This window comes from Linepithema humile, chromosome 1 (genome assembly GCF_040581485.1).
Source record: "Linepithema humile isolate Giens D197 chromosome 1, Lhum_UNIL_v1.0, whole genome shotgun sequence".
Classification (NCBI taxonomy): domain Eukaryota; kingdom Metazoa; phylum Arthropoda; class Insecta; order Hymenoptera; family Formicidae; genus Linepithema; species Linepithema humile.
This window is the reverse complement of record NC_090128.1, coordinates 20,448,475-20,474,485: the sequence shown is the minus strand read 5'-3', so window position 1 is coordinate 20,474,485 and position 26,011 is coordinate 20,448,475. Positions and strand designations below refer to the sequence as shown.

Below are 26,011 nucleotides of genomic sequence, written 5' to 3'. Positions count from 1 at the left end.
GATTAATTTTATTATATACAAAAAATATTAATATTTACTTAAAAAATATTATATATATACTTAATATCACAACTGCGAAGATTTAATTAATTACATTTCTTAATTTCTATTCTCGTCTATCGATAAATAGTGTCATGATGAGAGTAAGCTTTTTAAAAGTTGTTTACATGGTATAACGTGCACATCTCCCACCAATATCTTCCTCAGTCTTCGATGATTGTTTGATATGGTAACATCGCGAATAGGTTTATATGTCTCTTGACGTTCACAATTGGAAGCGGTATTAGGCGTATTATTCTTACAAAATTACGCATTGCGACAAACTCCTCTATTTTAATTAATATGTGTAGGTGAGTAACCAACAACAAAATATTTTGTGTTCTATATTTCTTATATATTTCACTTCGAAAATATAGAAGCATATACTTATAAATTACAAGTATATCTTTAGTTTCTCAAAAGCACATATTTCAGAATCACTGACATTATTAAAGTTTCTCCTAACATTTGTCCTTTTTTCTTTACATCGCATGACGAGGTACACAACTATTAATTGTATTCGTTGCAAAATTATGTTAACAGTTATGAAAAATTGATTAGGAATGTATTAATCCGATATTTCTAAAATTATCAGTTATATCTTTCAATTTCAAACAATTTGGAATAATAGTTTAGAATAATTTCTACAAAATAATTTCTGTGGCTAAAAAAGTATATACGTGCTACAACATATATGATAGTTACGTCCAGCTTAAAGAAACAATTAAAAAACTTGCAGTCCAACTCATTCGTCTAAGAAAATGTATGCGTGTAAAGCCTTGTGAAACGTATTTTATATTTTAAATAATTAAAATTACATTTATCACATTTATATTCGAAAATTATGCATATTTTATATTTTCCACGTTCTCTATTTCCATGTTTAAGAAAAAGTTTGAAGTGTGTATTATGTTACTTACATAATTTTTGATAAAATTTTTTATGACATAAATAAGTGCAATTTTTTTCAATATTTATCTTCTTTTTGTTATATCAAAATTAACGACTGGATGTTGCATACATCTTTCTTATCTTCTAATTACAATATTTTTCTTACAGAGCAGAATTCCATTTAAAATTACATTAATATGTTCCGAAAATTTTTATTAAATGGTGGATTAGTGTTAATCGCTGTAATAACTAGTACTTCTTCAATTGCTAACAATACAGAATATGAACAAGGTGCTAACAATACTGAATATGAACAAGTTGTTAACAATACGGAATATGATACAGAAGATATAGCGATTAATTATAATTTGTCAGTTACAGTACCATTCCATTATAATGTCAAAATACTACTTCACCTTAAGGACAATCTTTTATTCGGCGATTGCAGTATTAATATAAACATTAGCCGTCAATTGGAATATATAAAGCTAAACTCCGTACCCATTCGTATAATTAAAGCAACCTTGATTGCTAGTAAAAATACAAATATGTATCAATTTTCTTCATTCAACAACTATAACGACATTCTTACTATTAATTTTGATGAAGAGGTATCTCCCGATACATACACTTTAAACGTGACATATATGCGTATAATACATGAAGATAGAAATTCATCCCAATCTATATATCAAGACAAACTAGGAGATAAAATGTATGTTAAAAACATTTGAAATATTGTTGTACAGTAAATAGTATACGTTATTATTCTTTGCCAAGTATTTTTATTGCATTCACCATTAACTTGACTTGCCAGAAATTACATTATAAAAGGAATTTAAAAAATTATTTTTAAAGCATCATGCAATAGTACACAAAAAATTGGTCGATTTCCACGCGGAGAAGTATACTCCGAATCATCACACTCGAGACAACAAATTATAAAATATCTTTCTGATTTTTCAATCTTAATATTTTTAATCAAATTATGATTAATAATATAATATATCCTTTATCTAAACAATAGCATTAAAATATTATAGGTTGAACCAAATAGGTGTCGAGGTAATGAAGGCCCGACAACTATTTCCGTGCAAGGACGAGTTAACTAGCAATTCTACAATTAAGATTGCCATCAAACATGACGAAAAATATACAGTTTTATCGAATATGCCTATTCGAGTACGAAATAAAGCTGCTAATAGCATGATGTGGACTGACTTTGACGAATCTTTACCAATGCCTGTGCAACGGATATCGTTTATGATAACCACATTTACTAATGTTTCTAGTCAGTTTGCAAATGTTACCATATGGTGCAGACCAAGTGTTTGGATATATGTTCTTTATGCAAAAGATGTTCTCGAAAAGGTTGTGCCATATTTTAAAGAAAAATACATGCTAGAATTATCGAAATTGGATATTGTTGCAGTCTGGCATTGTCACGACTATAACATTACGACATTGGGACTCATTTTGCTAAGGTAATATTAATCATTAATGGACATAAAATAATAAGGGTCTCTCAATAATGTTTTAAAATTAAGAGATAAACATACTTTTATGTCAAAATATTAATTAAGAAACAACCAAAATCCATACGGTAGTTGCATTATGCACTGAAATCTTTTTAAATTTATGTCTTTATTTTTAAACTTGTATTTATATTTTTAACTTAAATTTTTATTTTTAAATTAATGTCTTTATTTTAAATAAAAAATTAAATTAATTTTTACGTCAAATCAGATACATAAATACTTCATGTTATATAATACATGAAATCAGATTTAAATTCAGATTTTCACTACTGAAAGCGTGCAAAATAACTGTTTTACACTGTACAAATAAAGCAATTGTTATAAGATATCTTTTATTGTATCAATTTTTTTATTAATATTGAGAGAATCCATCGAAAGTTTCTTTTGAATATTAAGCTCATTTCCATTCATGACATTATTTATGCAAAATGTGCCGAGTTCTGCTTTGTCGTTTGTCCGTCTTTTCTTTAAATATACATTTGTATGCTAACATGTAGGTGAACATTTGTTAACTTTTAATTTTATAGACACACTGAAATGCAACGTTTATTAACAATAAGTAGAAATAACAACATAAAATTATTAAAATAATACATTAGTCCTTTCCGCAATTATTAGAAACATTCAACGTAAATCTGTTACTTAAAAATAATTTTTAGGGAAGCAGATATTATTTATAATAAAGATTTGCATTCCGTTATACGCCGAAGGGAAGTTGCGCACATGATAGCACGTCAATTGGTATTTCATTGGTGTAATGATGTGTTACTTTGGTCGAAAGAAAGTTTTGCTGCATTTTTTGGAGCGTATATCTTGGATCAGGTTGTTTTATATCTTTAAAATTCATATACATTGCATTTTTATAACATATATGCAAAAGTTTAATACCAGCGATCAAAATGTATGTTGCTGATGCAAATATACTTTTTAATTAAATATTAACTTAATGATATTAAATTTTCCAGATATATCAAAATGATCACATGATGGATTTAATGGTTGTACAAACACAGCAAGACTCTTTCCGTTACGACACCTCTTCTACTGCAGATTATCTACCACTGGAAAGCAGAAACAACTCTGAAATCAATTCAATAGGGTCTCCATCAAATTATATGAAATGTAAGTTTCAGTAAATATGACTAAAATCTGTATGTCATTAGCACTTTATTTAGTAAATTAGATGTAACAAAAAAATAATGTAACGTATAAGGATAATTGTAAGTAAACTCACAAATATTACATAAAAATATAAGAAAAGTTTTATTCATGTTATATTATAGAGATTGAATAAATACAAATGAAACGTTGTATATAATTTAAATAAATATAAACTAAAAAGTGTATTCACAATTGCTCATAAATTCATGAATATTCCGAAAAAAAATTTAAGAAAATTTAACTACGAACACATACGACTATCGTTTATTTATATAAAATTCATGATAATAATATGACAAATTCTCATTATTAAATAAAACATAATCTTAATTGTTACAGCATTCTTGATATGGCGCACGTTATCCCATTTAATAACTGATGTGTTTTGGATTAATCTCCGTACATATATAAATAGACAGTGAGTAATTATATTATATTATAATACATATAACAATTACATAGAAAAATTAGGCCTTGTATAAAATAACATATTTGCATTCTGTTATTGTATAAAGAGCAGAGATATAAATTCTGTTTCAAATCTGTAATGTTATCTTCATTCTAAAGTTTTCTAAAATTATATGATCTATTTCTTAAATTAATATATCCTTAAATATAAACAAGATACAATCAATTTTAATAGTTTAAATAACAAAACTTTGATATTCATTTAAAACAAATATTAAGAATTACAAGTAAATAAAAGAAATATTATTTTTTTTCTATTTAAAAAACAAAAAATATTGTAGTTGCATTAATAAATTAAGAGATTAAAAATTGGTTATAAAAGCATATTCTTTGAAAATAAAAAAATAATATATTACGATTAATAATAATTTCTATCGAGAGACAATTTGTTTAGAAGAAAATTTAATCCGACTTAAATACAACACTAAAGAAAAAAAAAATTATTTCGTAGTCTATAAAGAAAGGTACTTTATGTATACCAAATTGTGTATACTTAATAATACTAATATAAATCAATGTTTATATAAATTGGACAATAATTTCTAATAAATAATATTTACTAAAAAAATTATTCCATTGTTTACTTTTAAATGATAAACTTCATTTTCTAGCCGTTTTTCAGCGACTTATTCAAATATGACAGATGATTTATGGACCACCATGCAAACTCTATATGAAAAATACTCAAAAGATCTCCTCCATCCTCATTTAAAAAATGATGTAATACCTAATTGGACAATAAGAAAATATTATTATGTTCTAAATGTGACACGACAACGTTCTATAAACATGTTTGATTGGGACGTAAAATACATTCAATCTCCTTATCTATCAGTTAATGATAAGACAAAAATATGGATACATGTAAATTTTCATACACATATATCGATGAAGGATTTTAATAATTATGTGTCTTTATGGCTAACGTCGGATATACCAGTTGCAGGTGTAGACGGTCACTCTAACATATCTGATTGGATTATAGTCAATATACAATTAACTGGTAAATACAAAAAATAAAATATAAGTATGCGTTGTCCTTCTAAAGTAATTAACGTTTTAATAAATATAAATTTATTTAATTTTTCTTAAAGAAATTAGTAAATTAGTCTACAAGAGACAGTTAAAATGTACACCGATCTCAAATCGAGATACTTAAAGTGTACGAAATTTATAGTACATTGTTCTCATATATCGAGAAACTTTAATGTACGTATAGGAATTATTGTAAAGAAAGGAAGAGAGAAAAAATATCAGGGCGCGAGTGGCTAATTTCGTACACTTTAAGTATCTCGATTTGAGATCGGTGTACATTTTAACTGTCTCTTGTAGACTAATTTACTAATTTCTTTAAGAAAAATTAAAAAATTTAGCACTAACATCCTGCAACGGCTCTTATCGCCATTTTCATTAATTTTCGTTTGTTAAAAACATATGGAGCCTTTCCATTATATGTGGTTTAATGTTTTAAATCACGTGGGCATTATGACGCGTTTATGTCCTACAGCAATGTTGATTTCCTAATCTAGGAGAGATAAATGTTAGAAGCGTGGGGTCTGAGTAGTTTAATGGTCAGAACATTCGCCCGGCAAGCGGAAGACCCGGGTTCAATTCCCGGCTTAGCCACTCGCGCCCTGATATTTTTTCTCTCTTCCTTTCTTTACAATAATTCCTATACGTACATTAAAGTTTCTCGATATATGAGAACAATGTACTATAAATTTCGTACACTTTAAGTATCTTGATTTGAGATCGGTGTACATTTTAACTGTCTCTTGTAGACTAATTTACTAATTTCTTTAAGAAAAATTAAAAAATTTAGCACTAACATCCTGCAACGGCTCTTATCGCCATTTTCATTAATTCTCGTTTGTTAAAAACATATGGAGCCTTTCCATTATATGTGGTTTAATGTTATAAATTTATTTGATAAATATTTATAATTACACACTGTTAAGCTCGAGTGTTTTAATGTTTTTCTGTTATAAAAACCATAGTTTTTAACTAACTTTACTAACTAACCTTAAAGTTATTAATTTTCCTAATTAATTTTTCTAAATTATACGTACTTTTCGAACACCATGTATTGTTAACGTACTTATTGCAGGTTTGCTTATTTCAACGTACAATGTTTTGAACTGTTCTTTAAAATTTTTTAATGAACAATGAGCGACATCTAAAACTTTTAGGACATTAGTCAATACTATGATCTTGATAACATAATAAAAGACCAAAATTATCGACCCTGACTGTGTAATTATAAATATTTACAACTTGTTTTTTTACCTTCTATTTATAATCTTTAAATATTATTCAAAATAAATGTAAATATATTAATATATCTAATTATAATTATTTTAAAATTTTACAAAAGTTCTTGCTCAACTTAAACTTTTTAAGTTAATTGTTTACTTAAGGAGAATAAAGAATTAATAATTTGCTATAAACATGTTCTACACAAATTCTTTAAAATAATTTATTCAAGAGTAATTAATTTAAAAAAGTATTTAGATACAAATAGAACTTTTGTTGTGTGGATTCTTTAATAAATTCTTGATTAAGAAATCTCTAATGATCAAAACATTTATTCCTCTGTACGATAGGATACTATCGCGCCAATTATGATGTTGGAAACTGGCAACAGCTTATGCGATACTTAAACTCCGATGATTATAACAAAATACATATTCTTAATCGTGCTCAAATCATCGATGACGCATTTTACTTCTTTGTACAAAAACAACTCAGATACAACTTGTTTTGGAATCTTACGAACTTCGTAATACGAGACACTAATTTTGTTACATGGAATCCTATGATTAAAGTTTTCGAATCTTTTACTTGTATGTTTCCACTTGAATATGGTAATTTGATAATGGTAGGTAATGATAAATTTACATAAAAAAGTTACATTTTACATACTAAATAAAATAAAATATATTAAATAAATGAAAATAAACAGTGATAAATTTAAGTTCAACAATTTTTAGGAAGCAATGAATAACAGAATAGATGGACTTCTTACAAAAATAGGATACTTTGACGAACCAACAGACCATACTCTCACTATATATTTAAGACAAGAAGCTGTAAAATGGGCATGTATTCTTGGTATTTCTGAGTGCCGAAAGAATGCTGCTTCGAAATTATTAGAAAAGTTTAAATATTCTGAAAACAACTCGTAAGCTACTTTACAAGTATAAAATTTCTTTAATTAGAATGTTGTATTTTTGTATCATGCTGAATAAATTATTTTATTATTAAAATTTCAAAATGTAAGCAAATTTGTAGCAATAAGATATTTTTTTGTAATGCAGAAATTCGATGGAGATGAAACGAACATACTGTCATAATTTAATACCAATGAACCACACTATTTGGAACGAGATATGGAAGAAATGGAATGCAACGTTTGATGAAAAATTTTTAGAATACCTATCTTGCTCTGAAGATCTTGCTATCATTCGCCATTATTTAACGGAATTAATACAGCGCAGAGCTCAGCCCAAATATGTTAATGCATTTTTTTTTAGTGTTGCAAAACATGCAAAAAAAGTTGAACTGTATAATTTTATTTTCAATATTGTTAAAGAAGTTACTTTCGATTCAAATAGGTAACAACATTTTTCTTTAAATATACGTCTCTGTATATATTTCTTAATCATTTATATATATTATAATAATTAATTATTAATATTTGTCACAACTATTAAATTTATCAGTTTTTTACTTTGTACTGTGTTTTTGTAGGAGAAGTGACATCATTGCAACATTAATTGTAATTATTACACATGTGCACGAGAAAAAGCACATGCGTGAGGTATACTTTCTGCACGTTACACTATTACACTCATTTCTTGATATCTAAATATAAAGCTTTATGTCTACATATATTTATTACATATATGACATATTTTATGTAAATTATATACATTCACTATGCACTGTGCTCTATCAAATTGCAATGTAGAGATCTATATGTATTGATATTATTGAAATAATTTGTTTCAGATAACCAAATATTCATCGAAAACGCAAATTGAAATAACAAAATATGTTGAAAAAAAAATAAGGAAACGAAAATTGGAATATGCAAGACTATCCAACAACTACGGGTATTATTTAAGTAGCAGGATATAAATAGCGAAACATTTGAGTCAGTGGAAGACTCACTTCACTGTTTCTCATACACAATCATGTATCGATAATTGTTGTAATCTCTTTCGTCGATTTTATTAAATAATATCTATGTATTTAAAATAATTTAATTTTTGTTCCTAAATATTTTTAATACCCTTATATTATTGTTATTACTAATGCTATAAATTTTGTATAACGCAGATATTTGAGTTCTTTGATGTATAATGAAGAGAATTACGTTAGTAATCGAAATTATCAATTAAAATAAATACAGAAAGACGTGCACTGACTGAATTATCTGTAATATCGTGTTCGATAGATATGTTAGCGCTATTAAATAAGATCAAGAATTGGTCGTTGTCTGCGAACAAATTCAGTGTCCGAATACTTGCTTTGATCGAGCGATATACCGCGCACGCACGCAGAGAAGACCGGTTTTAGATTAGGTGGGAAAAATATTCGCGCTCCGGCAAAGTTCATTGCCGTTATAAGCGCCATTTACCCGCGCTCCTAGCGTCTCGCACGTCGGTAATCAAGAAGAAGGCCGCGGTGGGAAGCACGTCGAAAATGCGTCAAAGCTGCCTTTCAAAAGTTAAGAATGTAAAATGTTCTTAATGCCTGAGAATACGACACTTCTGGCAACCGACTGCTGACGTTACACGAGCAGACCAGCTATCTGAGTCTCGCCATGTTGCGGAATTGATTAATGGATTATCCGCGTCTGGATGTCGTCACATATTACATAAGCGCATAGCAATAATTCCATCAACGTATCAATGTAAAAATTATTATCGGTAAATATCCTTGATATGGATATAAATATATTATAAACGCGGTGTAATTTTCGTTTTTTTAAATAAATTTTTTACATACAATTTTAGATTTAATTTTGATTTAATTGATTCCGATTAAATCAGAATTAAATCTGAAATTAAATCTGAAGTATTTCAATAGCGATGCACGTGTCTGAAATGACTCACGAAAAGCCGCGTAACAAATTAATTCGGAACAACTAGATTGATCGTATACAAGATAAATAATGACAACTTATATCGGGACAAGTCGAAATAGAGATCGGGACAGCGCGATACGTTCACGAGGTCCTTCGCAGGGTATTATCTGCTGCCTAAGCCCGGCAGGACCTTTTGTATGCGTAATTTGGCCATGCAAATTGTAACCCAACTCCTCAGCGCTTATCGAAGGAAATTCATCGCGATTCTTTCGCAGGATGTCATTCCGCCGCGGCGCGACCAAGACCCACGGTCAATAATCAGCGCCGAAGGCGATCTACGGCGTCATACGTCGTTGTAACCAAGCTCCCACTTGGACGTTGAACCTTGATTGCGCGAGAAAGGTTGGCACCTTGCTGCGACGTTATATATTAACAAACTTCCGACTATATTTCAACGTTTTATGCTTGTTGTTCACAAACAAACGCTCCGAAATCGTGTTACAACGAATAATTTTATCGGTCTTATTCTCGACTTCGATGCAATCAATTAATTTGTCTTACAGATTTATCGCCAAAAAGAAAATAAGTATCAGAAAATTTATAGAAATAGTATAAAAAATATATAACTATCTTTTTATTTATAAAATATTATCAATATTATAAATTTCTAGAATATTGCAAGTTTTGACAAAATTCAGCGTAAAGATATCTTTCGATATATTTCTTCGAAATGAAATAAAATAGTTGTAATATTGATTAGTTAAATAATCGATATAAATAACAAATATGCGTTTTATGAGATTTATAAGATTATACATCTCGCAAAATACTCCGACAAAAAATAATATCTGAGCAATGTGAGAAATTAATTCATAACGTTGATTAGAACTGCATCAAATAAGATGTACACATATTTATTCATCGCTACTCGCTTATTAAATCGTCAAACCGTTCGCGAAAGGACCGGCACCGGTACCGCTACCTCGGTTGACCCCCGTGGAGCGCTGCTGCGACCTATCCCTTTGGTCGACCGATCGCGAACAGATCGGCGGGTGTGCACACGCCGATAATTTACACGGCGATCGTCTTCCGGCAGGTAAATGCCGCGGCTAATGAGCCCACGTGTCCCGATCGCGCGCGTTACATAAAGGCGCGGATGCGCCCCGAGAGATACACGAATGTATACGATGCACCGTGCTTGATCTCGGAGTCACGACGCTCTCCCGCAAGACGAAGAGCAGCGTCCCCGCAAAGAGCAACGCCGGTCGCGATGTACCGCTCGGGAACCTCCGAGCGCTGTTAAGATCGGTCGCGAGGGGTCTCGAATATGTCGGCTAGATTGCGAGCGTATGTAACGATACCGTGAGCTTGTAGATTTATTGATAAATCTGCGAAAAGTTTATGTTTTATGATACGATTGTCGCGGCAAATACAGATGATGTGTGAAATGTCTGCAGCGCGTACAAAGTTAACAACAGCTGGCTGTTTCGTTGCATAATACAACGCGCACTACGGCAAATGTGAGTGCAGACTTGAAGAGGGGAAATTTAATAATAATCGTATAGTTTGTTGAAATTCTTCACTAAAGTATATTACGTTACATTAAAAATGTTTTTTTATTAAAAATGTTTTGTTAGATATTTTATTAAGATTCAATAAAAGGGATCATCGCACGCACGGACAAAGTAACAAGAAACACGTATTTGACGCAAGAATTATCGGAACGTACAATCTGTAGAAAGATCTATAGAAAAGATCTCGATAGGCTTGAAAGAACTCATTGATGGATTCAAGGATCACTTTGTCGGACTACTTCTCGAGCGAGTCTTAATACACGCTAATTTTTACTCCCATCGTCCGCCCCTCCCGCTCGGCTCTTCTCTCACGTGAGACAAAGCCCCGCGAGGATAAGTATCGTTACATGTGCCAAGCCACGGGGATGGTCATAATGTAAGCATTGAACCGACGACGCTACGCCTGAACCGTCCATTGTATTCTGCGGCCGGAGTCGCGCAGGTTCAGGCAGCCTTGAAGCACCGAACCTCCCAGCGCGACAAGATGATGCATTGTTACAATGCGCGGGCCTATACTTGGTCTTGGCTCCTCCGGGTCGTGCAGAAAATCGCAAGGGTTAAAAGGTATCAGCGTCCAAGCATCTAAACGTTCGACGGTTTTCCGCGAAACGTCATGATTTGTTTTCGATATAGAACCAATTTAATAGAAAATTATGTTAAAATGACAAAAAGATACAATGCGTGTAACAATAAACATGCACAAAGTTTAAATATTTTAATTCAAATTAATGTAAACCCCTTTTCTGGAATACACTTCTTATATGTACTTATAAAAAATAATGTATTTTTAAAATAATATAAACTGTTGCAACTACAAAACTACAATACGGGATATAAATAAAAAAAATTAAAGCTACATACTTTTATATAATACTTATTTAGTCTGTTCGCAGTTTTGACTACTCGGCTGAAGTAGCCTCGAGAAGAGAACTGACGTGTGAGTAAACATATATGGTCGAGCAGAAGGGCTCATCGAGATTGGCCCCGATATTCCACCAAGGACATTCTAAACCGATTTGACTGGTCCCGACGGACTGAACCAAGCGTGCAGCCTCCAAATAAAAAAAGTGCCAATCGTCTGGGATGTAACGTTTCTAAGGTTACCTGCCCGATGATATAATTTCAAAGGATCGTGGAACGCATCTTCCTCCCTTTTCCTTTCATCCTCGGGAACGTATCTAATCAAAATGATCCAAGTGTTATGTAACAATGACGTGAGGCTCTCCTTTAGGTCCCGATCGTTAAGAATAACTCCTTTAGAATATAATTTAGCATACAACATTCCTGTCATGAACTACAATGTTCGGATTATGTTACCTAAATGAAATTAAATGAGCTAATTATTCCTTTTAATTTGATTGATTGAGGACCGCCGTTCTCAACACTTTTTAATTTTATGAATGTGATTATCGAACCACACTGACAATGAGCTCTGTTAACCTGAGCTCACTAGCGACGGAATCAGATCCAGCGAACCAAGTTCGCAATAATGGATATCGATGATGTCGGAGGAGACATCGGCATGTCCGCACGCATTCCGGCAGCCAGTTATAAATCACTGATTGATATCTCGATGGAGAGGGGTCCCCTCGACCAAATGGATGCTACTGTCGATTTGAATTACTACTCTCGGCCGGCGAGAGCCATCGCGAACGAGACTCCAAACGATTCAAAGTTCTATGTAAACTACCGCCCACGTTTATATTCCTCTGCTCGGCCACCGGTGCTCCGCCGGTCGCGATCGTGATGACCAAACAGATCCTATGTCTTCCTCGAGTGGTCTTAGAAGACGTTCGAGACGGTCTGCGCGCGAGGCAGCAGCCGAGAGAGCACCAGCATTAGAATTCAAAGTGAAATCAAATACGGCACGGAGAGTAAAAGAGAGGAAGGAAGGTCTCTCCGCTTTTAGTAAGGACGTAAAAGCTAACAGTACCACTTTCACGAGAGACGAACGGCCGTGTATTATTCAATGATTCTAAAATCAAGCTGTGGGTAAAGAGAAGACCCGAAAGTTCGTTGACCGCGCGGTGTATCTATGATAATGCGTTGTTGATACTTTTCCATATATATCATGTCTGTGTTAATTGATACGCGCGGTACCGGTAAACAAGCGAAACCCGTTTCTGAATTTCGAATAAGATAAAAAAACGATTAATATTGAAATGAGATGTGTAATGGCTGAGAACAACTCTGACTTTGATGATGAATTTAGAGCCCATTTCCTGCTTGGAAAAAATTTTAGGCAACATTCTCACGTATCACAACACGCTTGCATTTGACATCCGATACTTTATCATTGTCTCGATTGCGATCTTGAATGTAGAATTACATATATGTTTTATATTCATTGTAAATATGAATTATTACAAAACATATGTATTCATTTTTTTATAAATTGCAATAAAAAATCTCCATATTAATTTCAATTTTATTAAAGACTCGCGATGTACAATATTATTATTTTTTTTTTAAATCCATATTTTATATTCTATCCGAATTAAACCAAAATTATCGTCTAGATTTTTACTATTTTAAATATAAAAAATCTTTGTCTTCGTTGTTTCACACTTATCTTGCATGCAGTGATGGAAATTACACACGTATGATTCACACCCGCGCCGCGGCAGAGAAAGAGATCTCGCTTCCAGATGTACATATGCGTGTATGCAATATACGACGAAGTATCCGAATAAAACGTTCGACACATTTACAAATGAGCTTAAGCGAGAGGCGAGGGATTATTTTGAAGGCAATAAATACCGGAGATAAATAATCGTTGTCACGTCAAACCGCAAAAATTCACGTGAGGCACCAGGGGTGAGGATGAATATTAGTCACCGTGATAGAGACGCGCCGAGTTAAATGCCTGCGATTATCGTCATTACCCGCCGAGATAATTACACGTATACGAATAAATGTATATAGATTCGAATTACACGTTCGGGCCGAGATTACATAAATTTTCTCGCAACTACTCGCGCGCGATGTGCATTACGTCTCTTGATATTCATTGCATGGACAAACGCAATTTCTCAAATTCGGCCCACACATGGTCCATTTTGAATAAAAGTATATGCGATCCGTAGATAAAGGATCCAAAATAAATTGTAGGATTTGCGCGATATAATTCAAGTTTCAACATTCCCCGCTTATCGAGGCGATTCTCGTAAATATTACTTAGCGCTATCCGGACGGAAGCCGCGTCTGCGCTGCATTAGCAGTAATATGAGGGTTCCGCGGCGAGAGCCCTGAATAAACAATTGCGCGGCGCGATATCTCGCATTGGGAATCGCCCGCTAATATCCCCGCGTGTATCACGACCGACACCTTCCAGCGCGGCCGACGCGAGAGCAAGTGCGCTTTCAAGGGTGAATGCACGGCGGCGCCCGTTGCGCAACCGTTGCCGATATATTAAATCGATCGGCATATATCGATAGTCCAGCCGCTTACGCGCGAGCGCATGGACCGGCATTGTTGGTATTCCAAGCGAGGGAACACGCTCGCGCCTCCGGCGTAGCGCCTAGGAATGCCGCTCCGGAGGAATAAGTTAGATCTCTCCCGACACGCCGCGACCTTGCGCACATCTCGCCGGTATCTGGATTTTTACCTGGCAAAGTAGTCGGGATATCAATCGGATACACGCTTTTCTCGCGCGTCTTACAACACCCGCAAGCGCGCACGCACGTTCCGATAAAATATCGTTGACGGAGAACAAGTTCTCTCGCGCGAGGGGAATAACAAGTGGCAAACTCGATAAATAAATATCAGGTGTCCGAACTATAAATAAAATTTCAATTCGATAAATTTTAGAGCGTTTAAGCTTGATAAATATGAAAATTTGAGAATAAAAATGTTACAAGCGGCACAAAGGGAAAGGGCTTGCAATATTTCAGCGAGAGACTTTATAGATTGTCCCCGAACAGAAAATCTCTCTCGATCGTGTTCTGCCCACGTCTCGGCGATGCAGCATTGTGCGGCAACGTGCAATATTAACCGCGATATGTACGAGGGACGGCAAAGAAACCACGAGACTGCGGCGGACGGTGCGTCGCAGACGGTACGGGACGAATGAATGATTCAGAGTCGGGCGGTTCGAGACAGTCCGCAATGCCACTGCTTAATGCAGAAACGCGTGTGTGGTTGCATAAATAATACCGCGGTTCTCTTCGTTGACGTCCTCGTCTTTTTCGCGCGCAATAACTTAAAATGACGACACATAATGAGGACTGGGCTTTTAATTGCATCGTTTGCGTAATCTGATAAACGAAAAGCAAAATAAAATTCTCAGTGCGCCAATATTTTCCAACTGATAAAAAGTGAACTCTAATATCTAAACATCCAAGAATTGGAAAAAATGTCATCAATGCCCAAATTTTTCTCTTATAAAGTTGTCAATGATGTAAAAACCACAAAATTATTAATCTCGAGAAATATAAAAAATTCTATCAATTCATAAAAAAATAAAGAACGATATAAAAATCTGAATTTGTAATATTAATTTTTTCCTGAAACCTTATATAATGCCATTAAGCCTAAGACAAACATCGAGAATCAAGAAACGAGTACAGCGTGCATTCTCCGCACATCGCAACACCGAGAACCAGTATTGCCGGGAAATGGTCGACAGCAATAAACTTTCGACACCGGGAAATCACGGGTTTCAGGACGTATTGCAGCCCCTGAACGTGCCAGCGAGGAAAGCGTCGGCTTGATGTTAGCGGCAGTTCCGCCTGCTGGAATCACAGGACGGTGCAAGCTGGAAAGGAATGAAAGAGAAGACTCGTCGGGAGAGAGAAAGAGAAAGAGAACAAAATGTAGAGAATACTGAACGAAGAAATATTAGTACCGAGTACACACGCCGTTCTCCACGGTTCTCCAGGAGCGAATCGTAGCTCTTCACGGCCTGAATCTAATCATTTTTAAAAATCACCAGCAAAAACTAAGTAAAAAAATATTTAATATTTCCTCCCAAAAAACTGTTGTAGGATTTTTGAAATAAAAATATTAGTTTTGAAATTAAAATAATCCTTGTTTTCCCAGATATCTTGTTAAAAAAAATTGTTAGACTCGCATTTTTTTCTACTAGCAGATTTCAAAGAATTGATAAAAATATATTAATAAAATTAATTGAAAAATTGCATATAAATTAAGAGTTAAAGCTTAAATTGAACTCCGCTATATATTTTAGATTATTTTTGTACATTTATTTCTCTCTCTTTTTCAATTTCTTCCGACACGCATAGAGAAACTGCCACGGTTATAGCGCTCGCGGAACGTCGCTGAGGAATCATAGACGTGCAACGACTGCACTCACTTCGTGAGAGGATGCCGGGGCACGTCGGTTATTACACAACGCGGTCCCGGCTTCTTTTGCTTCTCAACGGTCGTTTCTAAACGACTTCTAAGCGAACCGAGCTCTAGCAGGATCAGAACCCGCGGCTAAATGTATTGCCTCATCTTAGCGCGAACTCGAAAGATCTCTATACGCACATTCGCGTATTCAAATTAGTAGTTGCGTAATTTCTTCAAGATCCGTAACGATACCTGCTTTACATGCGCGCATTCAGCGAGATGAAGAAAATATCTCGCGATACTGAGTTACACACAGATTACTGAAAATCAATATAATTACCGATCGTTACCGAGAATCATGATGTTTCTCTAATATCCGGTTAGAAAATTGAACTTAAGGCTTAGCGCAAACATAATTGTACGTGTATCATGAAGGTATCATTTTACTCTTTAAGGCGCAAAGCGCATATATTTAAGGCAGGCTTTATTCTCGAATAGCAGACATTTTTTACAGATCCTTAGGAAATTATACCTTCAATGTTTCGCCAACCGACAATCCGTACAATCATCAAAATTTATACCTTCGATCTGGATTGAGTATGTACGCATTTGTTCGCACGCCACGACGCTCCACGGTGTCACGAATTGTTTCTCGATCTTATCGAAGCAGAACGAGAGAAGTTCGCCGTCGGACGTCCGTTTTATCGATCGCGGTCGAAGGAGAGTGACGCTCTTGGAAGGTACGTGCAATAAGAATCCTTTCATCGGCGGGACACGCCTCGAGTGGTTTCGTGTACGAAAGACCTTGCTCGCTCGCACGGACGCTTTCAGGTGCGCGCGCGATTATCCTCGCGCGGATAATCGATTGTACCGTTTTATCGCGAGCGCGCTGTGCTCCAGACAATGAAACAAGTCTCGGCCATTCAAGAGTAAAGTCCTCTCGCGATGCGAGCCGACACGGGGCATTCTCTTCGAAATTGCTTCTTGCGGGAAACAGGATCAGACATCCTTTGGATAGAAAATTCTTCGATGCCGCTATAAACCCCGTAATAAGCTCTAGTGAGAGTAAGTTGTCAAAATCTTGATGATTCAGATGTAAAGACGGATTTCGGTAATTATTTATCACAATCTAATTTTCTGCACAAATTTATCGATAATTAGACATTAGTAACATCGCAAAAATAATCTTATATTCTTATCTTTTTGAATCTGTACGTGAATAGATCATTTTAATTATTCTAATTAAAATCGTAAACTTATTTTAGCCAAAATAAAACTTGATTTTGCAATAATTCTAAAGATTCTAAAAATAAAATAATTTTTTTTAATTTTTTAAATCTGTGTATGGGATGTTAAGACTTTAAAGAAATGTTGGTTTCCTCGAAGTATTCATTTCACGGCGCAAAACTTCTCAGCCAGAACGAAGAAGTGATGAAGAGATCGACTTTATTCATCATTCTCATCTCTCCCTTGATGCCGCGGCTACAATGATGACTCAAATCGTTTCTACTGCAACCGCACGATCTGTTTCTAGCCGGCCGACATTCTCCCATCTCGGTTAAAGACCCGACTTAACCTAGCCTAACGTAGGGTTCCATAGAACCCTTTCCTACCTTACGTGCCGGCACGATGACGCGTCTCGGTATATTTGTGTGTGTGTGCACACATACATAACGACAGACCATTGGAGGAAGAGTATGAACAGCCATTTTGTTATATAACTCGCACGCGAGAAACCTCGTCTCTTAGAAATAAGAAAAAGGCTGAGACAATGCCACCTCGCGGCTTCAATCGTATAAGGATCGTCTCTAGAATGCAACGACCCTTCGTCCAGTGGCTTTGTTCTCGTTCCGAGTTACGAATAATGACAAAAGTTACAATAAAAAACAATTTAATAATTATTATGCAATTTGATGCAATTCTGCATTTTTTATATACTCAAGTGCGTATCTTGTTTTTATAAAAAAAAATCAAATAAAAAATACAGGATATCTGAAACGCGATAGTTTTGGTTTAACATCATCGACTGAGACCCTCTTCCGAATTATTCCCCAGGCGCCAGACGCGAGTTGTTGCTCGAGGGATTTACGCGCGTGCTCGCTGCGACGAAGGAAAACAGTTCACGATACACGGGAATCCCTGCGCGGATCGGGACAAGAATTTGTGAACACGACCCCGGGAGTCCAGTATCTCTTTCTAGAGAGGAAGTGAAAACCTGTGGCGAAAGGGCAAAGAGTTACGAGGATTCGTGGTAATCGAATAGGTGCCCAAAGGCCATGTACGTCCTGATATCCGGGCTGACCAGTCGGGTATTTTTCCCTTTTCGGCCGGCTATTTATTCCGCAGACCCCTGAAAGAGCTCGCAACCATTTCGCCCCCGCATTCTGCACGAGAGAAAACAAAGAACTCGAATAGAAAGAATTTTAAATTCTGCAATTAGATAATTTTCAAGCTGTAACTTTTGTAAAAATTTAAGAAAATTGATAAAAATTAATCTGTTACGTTATAAAGTAATGAATTTCTATTCTTTCCAAAAACAGATGTCGCTTTATAAATTCCGAAATCTTCTGTCTATTTCTATTTTAATTACTCTTTGCTTCAAAGAGTAAATTTGAAATTTCTATTACTTCTAATTTCTAACAAGAATCACCTTGTGTCTTATTAGCTGTACCAGATGCGAGAACACGCGACAGTTTAGCGTCGTGTTGTTTTTTTTGTTTTTTTTTGGAATATCGATATCTATGTCACCGTCACGATTCGTTACTCGTAGCCGAGTAGCCTTGAATATATGAGCAGGTCCTTGCACTGCATGATGCATAATATGCGTCGGCTGGAACTGAATCACGCGCAGAAAATGTTCAAAAGAAATTCGCCAAGGATTACCCGTTCTGAATCATCTCCGCAAGCATTGTACGTCAATCTTCCTATTTCTCTCTCTTCGCAGTAACCGCCCTTCGGACCGAGATGATAAATGGGCGTGATTTTCAAATGCACTTATGCGAAGCGAAAGAGTAACCAACATCAACTGTCCAATACTTTACTTCTGCCGATAGTTGCTTTTTATTTAAGACGGGTTTTCTGCGTCGCTTTGGCGCATACGTTTCCGAAACAATTCTGGGCGCGTGCTAAACAATAAATATATACGTAGCAAGAATTGCTTTATCAGAAAAATAATTTCCTAGATATATTATTCCATCTGTGCATCTATATTTTGTAAAAAAAGAAAGAGGAAATCTTAAAAATATCATGTTGAAGGAAGACAAATGTGTATGCACTTTGTGATTACAGTAGATCGGAGAATGGGTTGCATTCTTCGAGTACCTGCACTTTTGCCCTATTATGTAACGCGTTTAGAACGCGACGTTTATGTTTAACGAGGAAACTGGATTCGCGCCGGACACCAGCGTATCAAACGCACGCACGCACGTACGTACCTACGGTGCCAGCCTCGTCGCCGGGGTACATGAGGGAGCCGCATGCGGTTCGTTTTTACTAACCCTCGCGATTGCCCTTCGGCCTTCGGTACACCGCGAATCTGCATGCAGTAATGACTTCCTGTCGTAAAACGGCAAATAATAAAAGTGAACGGCCGAGTTACGAGAGGAGTTGCACGTGTTGGTACGCCGGTGCTGTAACGAGAAGCATTCGCGACCGAGGTGCACCATCGAGCGCATCCTTTAAGCGCGATGCAATCGCCTCGCTGCGGTCTGCGTCTCGCGCAATTTGCTCCAAAAAGTCGAAGACACACAGCCATTTCGATATATGAAAGTTTCTTTATGCAATGTTGTGCTACTATCTAAAAAAAAAAAAAAAAATAATAAAATTGTAGAATCTTTAATTAATTAAATTATTGTTACCATCTTCGGTAAAAAAAAAAAAATAATATTACTTCAAATGTCACTAAATGTATCGTATCACTCTTTTTATATAATTCTAAGTTAACGCGCGTGGGTGGATGTAATTTTGCAACGGAATAAATTTCCGACATTCAATCGTCGGACGCCCGCCGATGTCAAGTCTAGACAGTAAAACCCGATTTTTCCGTAGCGACGTAACTCACCGTCTGTCAACGTTGCCACCTGCGGAGAGTGCTCTCATCTAGACACCCGGTACGCCTTGATGGCCGCTCCCCGCGCCGCATGACGTATCTGCATTAATACACCCGAGCGAGCAGCTGCAGCCCGCTGCATTGCGCCGCGAGGTATTTCCGAGCGCGCGGCGAAAAGATGCGTGTAAATAATAAGAATCGCTCACGATACAAGTTTCTGGTGATTCGGCATTGCCTTAATGCGACTTTTACCACACACGCGTGCTCGCACACGCGTATATATCTCCATAGGTCATGACAATCACACGCGTCCCTGGAAAATGTACAATCGCCGCTCCGAGCTCCTGTTTGCGCAACCCTTTTACGAGGCCGCGCTCGTGCCTCGATTCTGACAGAGATCTCTCCGCGACATCACGATCCTTGAAATTGACGTAATGAAACTTTTTTCGTTCTGTCAATAAGAAGGGCGGCGGCACTCGAGAATCCCGACGGAAGTTGTTACGTCGTTTACATACTTCTGCCCACGTGTAGGCGCGATTATGCAAACTGCATCTCAAGATTATCGCGGCGCGTAGGCGCGTAGGAACACGCGCGGCAGATATCGACGTCGGGGCATGATAAATTGCATCTGGTTGCAGAAATTAAAGAGTTAAGTATAATTACGTCGAGATTGACGGACGCACTTTGTTCCCGTTTTTACCAACTATCCGATCGATCCTAAAAAATACATGATCAATATACATGAGCTTTTTCTTCAGATTTGAATCACCTTACACTTTTTCTTATAACGAGTGAGAAAAAACTTTATTTTTCCAATCGACTTTGTATTCAATCGTTCCACGCCCACATTTTCCGCGTGACTTTTCTAGATTATTGTAACAACTTCTTTCAAGTTAATGATTTTTTTCTTCACGTGAAATTTTTCCGATCAACTTTGTATCGTCTCGTCCCACGCCCATCGTTTCTCACCACGTGTGATTTTTCAGTCGACCTTCCATCTCTCTTTCTCTCATTATTTTTCTATTATCAACAGAAAGCTGTAAGTTAATGTACAAAAAAATTCCTCTCGTTGTTTCCGCTTTTCTAGGCAAAGCTGCGTCATCGGAGGCGAAACTCCTTTCTCGAGAAAATGTTTCAGTGCGGCAAGAGATAATAATGGCGAGCTGCCCTATCTTCTCCTCGGAAGAAAACGCACAGATCTCCGGGATAAATCGCAGGTTCCAAGTTAGAGTCTAGCATGCAGCGTGTAATTTGTTTGGGAAATCGCGCAGAAAATGACGGAGCTTCCCTGCGCGCGCGTTCACGATCTCGCGCGTTTATCGTACTCCCTCTTTCTCTCTGTATTTCTCCTTCTCTCCGGAGCCTCAGCGGGCAGCCTACGTTGACGGATGATGAGTTATGTCTCTCTGGAAAAATCAACGAGCTACTAATTATCGCGGCCGGTGAACCGAGCCTACCGCTCGGTGTGAGCATTTTTTAGCGCCCCGACGCTATGTATACCTTGGCCTTCGTTGATCGTTCAAGGCTGCGGCCGCAAGACGATGCACCCGAGCGCATAGTTAGACGTAGCGTCACGAGCGCGAAATGATTGACGGGAAATGTTTTCATTCGGTTAAAGTTAGTTCCTTGCGAAATACATGCGTCACTATTATTCTTCGGGACAGCGTTATTTTGTCGTAAAAGTTGGAAGCAAACCGTTGACTATGAAATAATACAGCAAAATCTCTCAATTTATTGCAAATCGTAATACAACGATGAAAATAATCCTACGTAAATTCTTGTTAGCGGCAAGTATATTAATTAGAATATATATATAAATAGATCAAAATATCCGACGATAATCTATCCATAATTCATTATGCAATAATAATGGTTTATAAGTTCAATGCATCAAAACAGACGTTAAAAAAAACTTGGCGTGTCTCAGAAGCGCGTGAATTAATTCTCAGCTGAATCACGTTTCGCTTCGGGTTATATATGTCATACGCTAAGAAGCCGACAGCCGTTAATATCTAAAATACGATACGTGCCGGCTTCTACAGAAACTAACGTTTACGACGTCGCGCGTACATCTGCTTATTTCGAAACACGTCACAGGTGCAGCCGAAGCGACGCATGCGATGCTTCATAGGGAACAAATGCCTTCGACGTGCCTTCGAAAGGTGTGCTTTTCCCCGAAGTCGAAGTTCGTTTGAAAGATGAGCAGGTATCGCGACGGAGTAATAATGATGAGCACCTCACGCGCGTGCAAATTGCAAAGCGTCGCACCTCGACTAAATTCAACCAGCTTATTTTCGCTTATTTTTCGTGTATTCTTAATCTTATTTTTAACATTTAAAATAAATAAAAGAAAACCGCGAGCTTTACGATCAAGTTGGCCTATAATTTTGATTTTGAATTCCGGATAAATCCCGCGTGTTGCATGTTCGTTCATTCATGTTTCAAAACATTCATGGCACAAATCCCATGATTCTTGGAGAATCTATGGTTTACGATCGCGAGGAATTCCTGTTCCAACTATGAAATCGCGATCTTACGTTGCGAAAAGGCTGGCTTGCGAAAAATCGACAGATTTGTAATCGGCACGGCGCGTTCGTAATGGCACTCGGGAGCTCGTATCTCGTCGTCGGAAGTATCCCATTCCTCAGCTTCATGTATATTTAAATGACACATCGTGCGACCACCTGATTCGGCGCTGGTCATCAGACGCGACGTGCCAGCCATTCGCTATCCGCGTTGTATCATCGCCATCGTATGCTGCAACCGACCGAGATAACGACATGGTATTTATGTTCGAGCGGTCGCGAGAGGGAACCCAGAATCCGCGGGCGACGAGACGATTATTCCATCCCGGCCCTTCGTCAGTATTCCGCGCGTGCAATTCCTTTCCATGTAGGCGGTTGCAACGCGGCGCGGCGCTCAGACGCACACGAAATCCCGAAGCCGAATCGATTCCGCGAAGAGGAAACATAATTTCATCATTGCAAACGTGATGTCCAAAAAGAAGAACGCGACGCGTCTGTTACCGATCGAAAAATGATATCGGTATGTTTCAATTAAATTTTATCTCCCGTCCGCTCCTCTATAAAACTCATTTCTTCGAATCAAATATGTAAAAACATTTATCCTCAAATCTTGAATTTTTTAATTCCAATTACTTTGCAAAATTGTCGCACAATCCCTGTAATTTTATATTACGAAGAGTATAAGACGTATCCAGATGTATTCATCGTAAACATCTTTTTCTCCCTAACACTCTTTGAAGTTTCTGTACTTTCGATATAAACTTGATGTCTATGGAAGTAAAGACCGTGCCATTCGATCATATAATAATCGCACACACGTCTTACGGGGTGCTGCCGAGCATTCTTCAGCCGGTTAAGCGCCGCGGCGGTCGGCGTGTACGCATCGCCGGCTTCAAACGCGTCGCGGCGGATTCCCGCGGTCTTCTCTGTGCCCGATGTCTCCTTCTCTATGCCTCGTCAGGATATATGCCATATGTTGCCGCGAAGAAGGTTAACGACACTCCTGGCATTGACTTCTGACGCTGCTGCGCGGTCGAAGCGACGCACACACGACGTGCGGCCAGATCTTTCAAGCTTTTTGCTTGAGCTAAGAGGCAGCCTCTCGGAAATTACGTCCATTCGCGAACACAAACGGCCGCACGGCTCGGCTGATCCCCCGTGACTGATCTAAGAGACGTGGACGTTTTCGTCTCCGAACGGGAAAAAGTGCGGCTAGAGAACTAATCTCTTTGGACACTCCAGAATGTCTCGGTATAATGACATTAATCTCGACGTAGAAACTTATTTGCAACTCGGCCAAATATACTCCGCTACATCCTACATAATCCTCCAACCATTGTTTTATCAAGTGTGTGTCTCCCAAGATAGCACACTCGAATAATGTTCCATTTACTATTCAATAAAATTTTAATGATTTTTTCCCTAAGCATTAAATATAACGCTGTCGGCAAAAGAATATTTTTTACCACCTTTACTACACAATTACGAATCCACAATGCTTTCCCATCTCATTTTTTGAAGAACAATGGATACATGTAATATTCGAAAGCGAGAGTCATACGAAGAGCGCGCCATATTCAACCGTAACGAAGAAGAAGCAACGATGAAGAAGAAGAAGACTCAAGGAGAACAACGAGGAGAAGAATGATCCAAGGAGAACAACGCCGAAGAGAATGACTCGCGAGGAGCGACGACGGGCGCTTTACGGACGCGGAGGAGAGAATGACTCGCGCGGAATAACGAACCAAGAAGAGAATGAGCAAGGAGAGAACGACCCCGAGGCGGTTGGCGGTGCTCGGGAAGATCTTTCGCCGTTCTGGTGCAGAAGAGCGCGTCAGGTGACGAGGTAGGTTCAACCCGGCCGGTGCGCTCGGCACGGTGACAAGAAAAGCGGCGAGCGCGTTTATTTTAATTGGAGCCCGGTCGCGGTCAGCCAACAGCCGCGTGGCAGCATTCGCAAGGACGCGAAGACTCTTCTTCTCCTCCTTCTTCCTCCTCTTCTTCGTCAGCCCATCCCCGTTGGATAATTTAAGGATTCATTGCAAGTGCGATGGCCGAGACGAATGGCTTCCCCTCGTCATCCTCGTCGTTCGAGGCAATGCATCGCGATAAATGACGCCGCGCGGAGATTCGGCGAGTCTCTTTTTCGGGACTTCATCGCTGCCACTTTGGTCGTCGTCGTCGGCTTAACATGGCGATGTGCGCAAGTAGTTGTCAGTGCATGTTATTGGACGGCACGTTGCACTTTCAAAGTCAACAGTTATTTGCGCCGATGAAAAAGCGCACGCCAAAAAGGAACGCTGCAAACGCGGGAATCTCAGTCTTCTCTAGATACAAACAGTTTGGTTTTGTGTATCGAGTACGATTATGAGTTAATAGACTAATTAAAAAATAGCAAAAGACGTATTATTTAACAAAAAACTCTTACGAGATAAGAGTTAAATTAAATAGCTAAAATTTTTTATAAGCACGCACGCCTTTAAAAACATCTCAATATTATTTTGAAACGTAACAAGCGCTTTCATTAGTAGATAAATTGTGATTTTGCAGTAGCAGAAATTACATGTTTTAGTGGCGCAAAATAAAAAATTCCGTAGCGCGAATTTTTTCGAGCAAGTCCTCAATCTTCACGCGTATCTACAAGGCACGCATAACGAAAGTACGATCCTCGCGAGACGCTTAAGTAAATTATTGCTGAAAATGACAAGTATTACTGCTAGACTGGAACTTCGGTAATAAGAGTGCCACGAGTTGTTAACAAGAAACGCGCGTACATTTAATTTTAATTGGAACCAGCTCCAAGTCCGAGCGCAAGGACGCGCCGTTTCTTCGCCGGCAAAGGATAACTGCAGGATTCAGTGTGTGTGACGAATAACCCTCGACATCCCCGTGAAAAGGCGCGGAGTAATCTGGACAGCATCGCGCGCAGTTAAACGGACAACTGCTCGCAAATCTCTTTCATCCACTTCGCTTGTCACAACGCAAAGTATATTTCTATCTTCCTAATAATGTATTAATATTTTTTGTAAATTTAGTAATTTTTTATAAGTCAGGATAAAAAAAACAAATATAATAATCATAAGCATTTAATGTACGTTTGTTGAAGACTGTATTTTTTTTTTTTTTTTTTTTTTTTTAAATAAATTCAGAAGCTGCGTAATATATTATCACACTTTACACGTTGTAGTGATACTTTAGGATCTTTTTTTTTTCTCCGCTCCTCAGCGTTAACGAGTATTTTTGCGCATGAATAATTTATCACCGATATCTAAACGCCTTCATGAGCGGTCGATTAAATCAACAGGCGAGAAGCCACTCTTGCCTTTTCGATAGGATCACGATAGAGTGTTCTCTCGTGCTCTCATAAAACGCGTCATTAATGC

At 37.2% G+C, this 26,011-nt stretch overlaps 2 protein-coding genes across 3 annotated transcripts in view; one reads left to right on the top strand and one right to left on the bottom strand.

The window, feature by feature from the left end:
• Nucleotides 1-26,011, bottom strand: part of LOC105675641 (uncharacterized) — a 237,926-nt gene that overhangs the window by 52,006 nt on the left and 159,909 nt on the right. The window lies entirely within an intron of this gene.
• Nucleotides 197-8,405, top strand: LOC105674170 (glutamyl aminopeptidase-like). 2 transcript variants are annotated; one of them, XM_012370318.2, is made up of 13 exons: nt 197-350; nt 1,099-1,221; nt 1,306-1,645; nt 1,974-2,414; nt 3,128-3,290; nt 3,434-3,590; nt 3,969-4,047; nt 4,709-5,100; nt 6,701-6,975; nt 7,088-7,278; nt 7,415-7,711; nt 7,848-7,917; nt 8,109-8,403. In XM_012370318.2, the coding sequence occupies exons 2-13, from the start codon at nt 1,128-1,130 to the stop codon at nt 8,235-8,237; spliced, it is 2,628 nt and encodes an 875-aa protein (XP_012225741.2). In that variant the 5' UTR covers nt 197-350; nt 1,099-1,127; the 3' UTR covers nt 8,238-8,403. The 2 variants fall into 2 exon arrangements, with proteins under 2 accessions (XP_012225741.2, XP_067204161.1); XM_067348060.1 differs by having other exon boundaries at nt 201-350; nt 1,104-1,221; nt 8,109-8,405.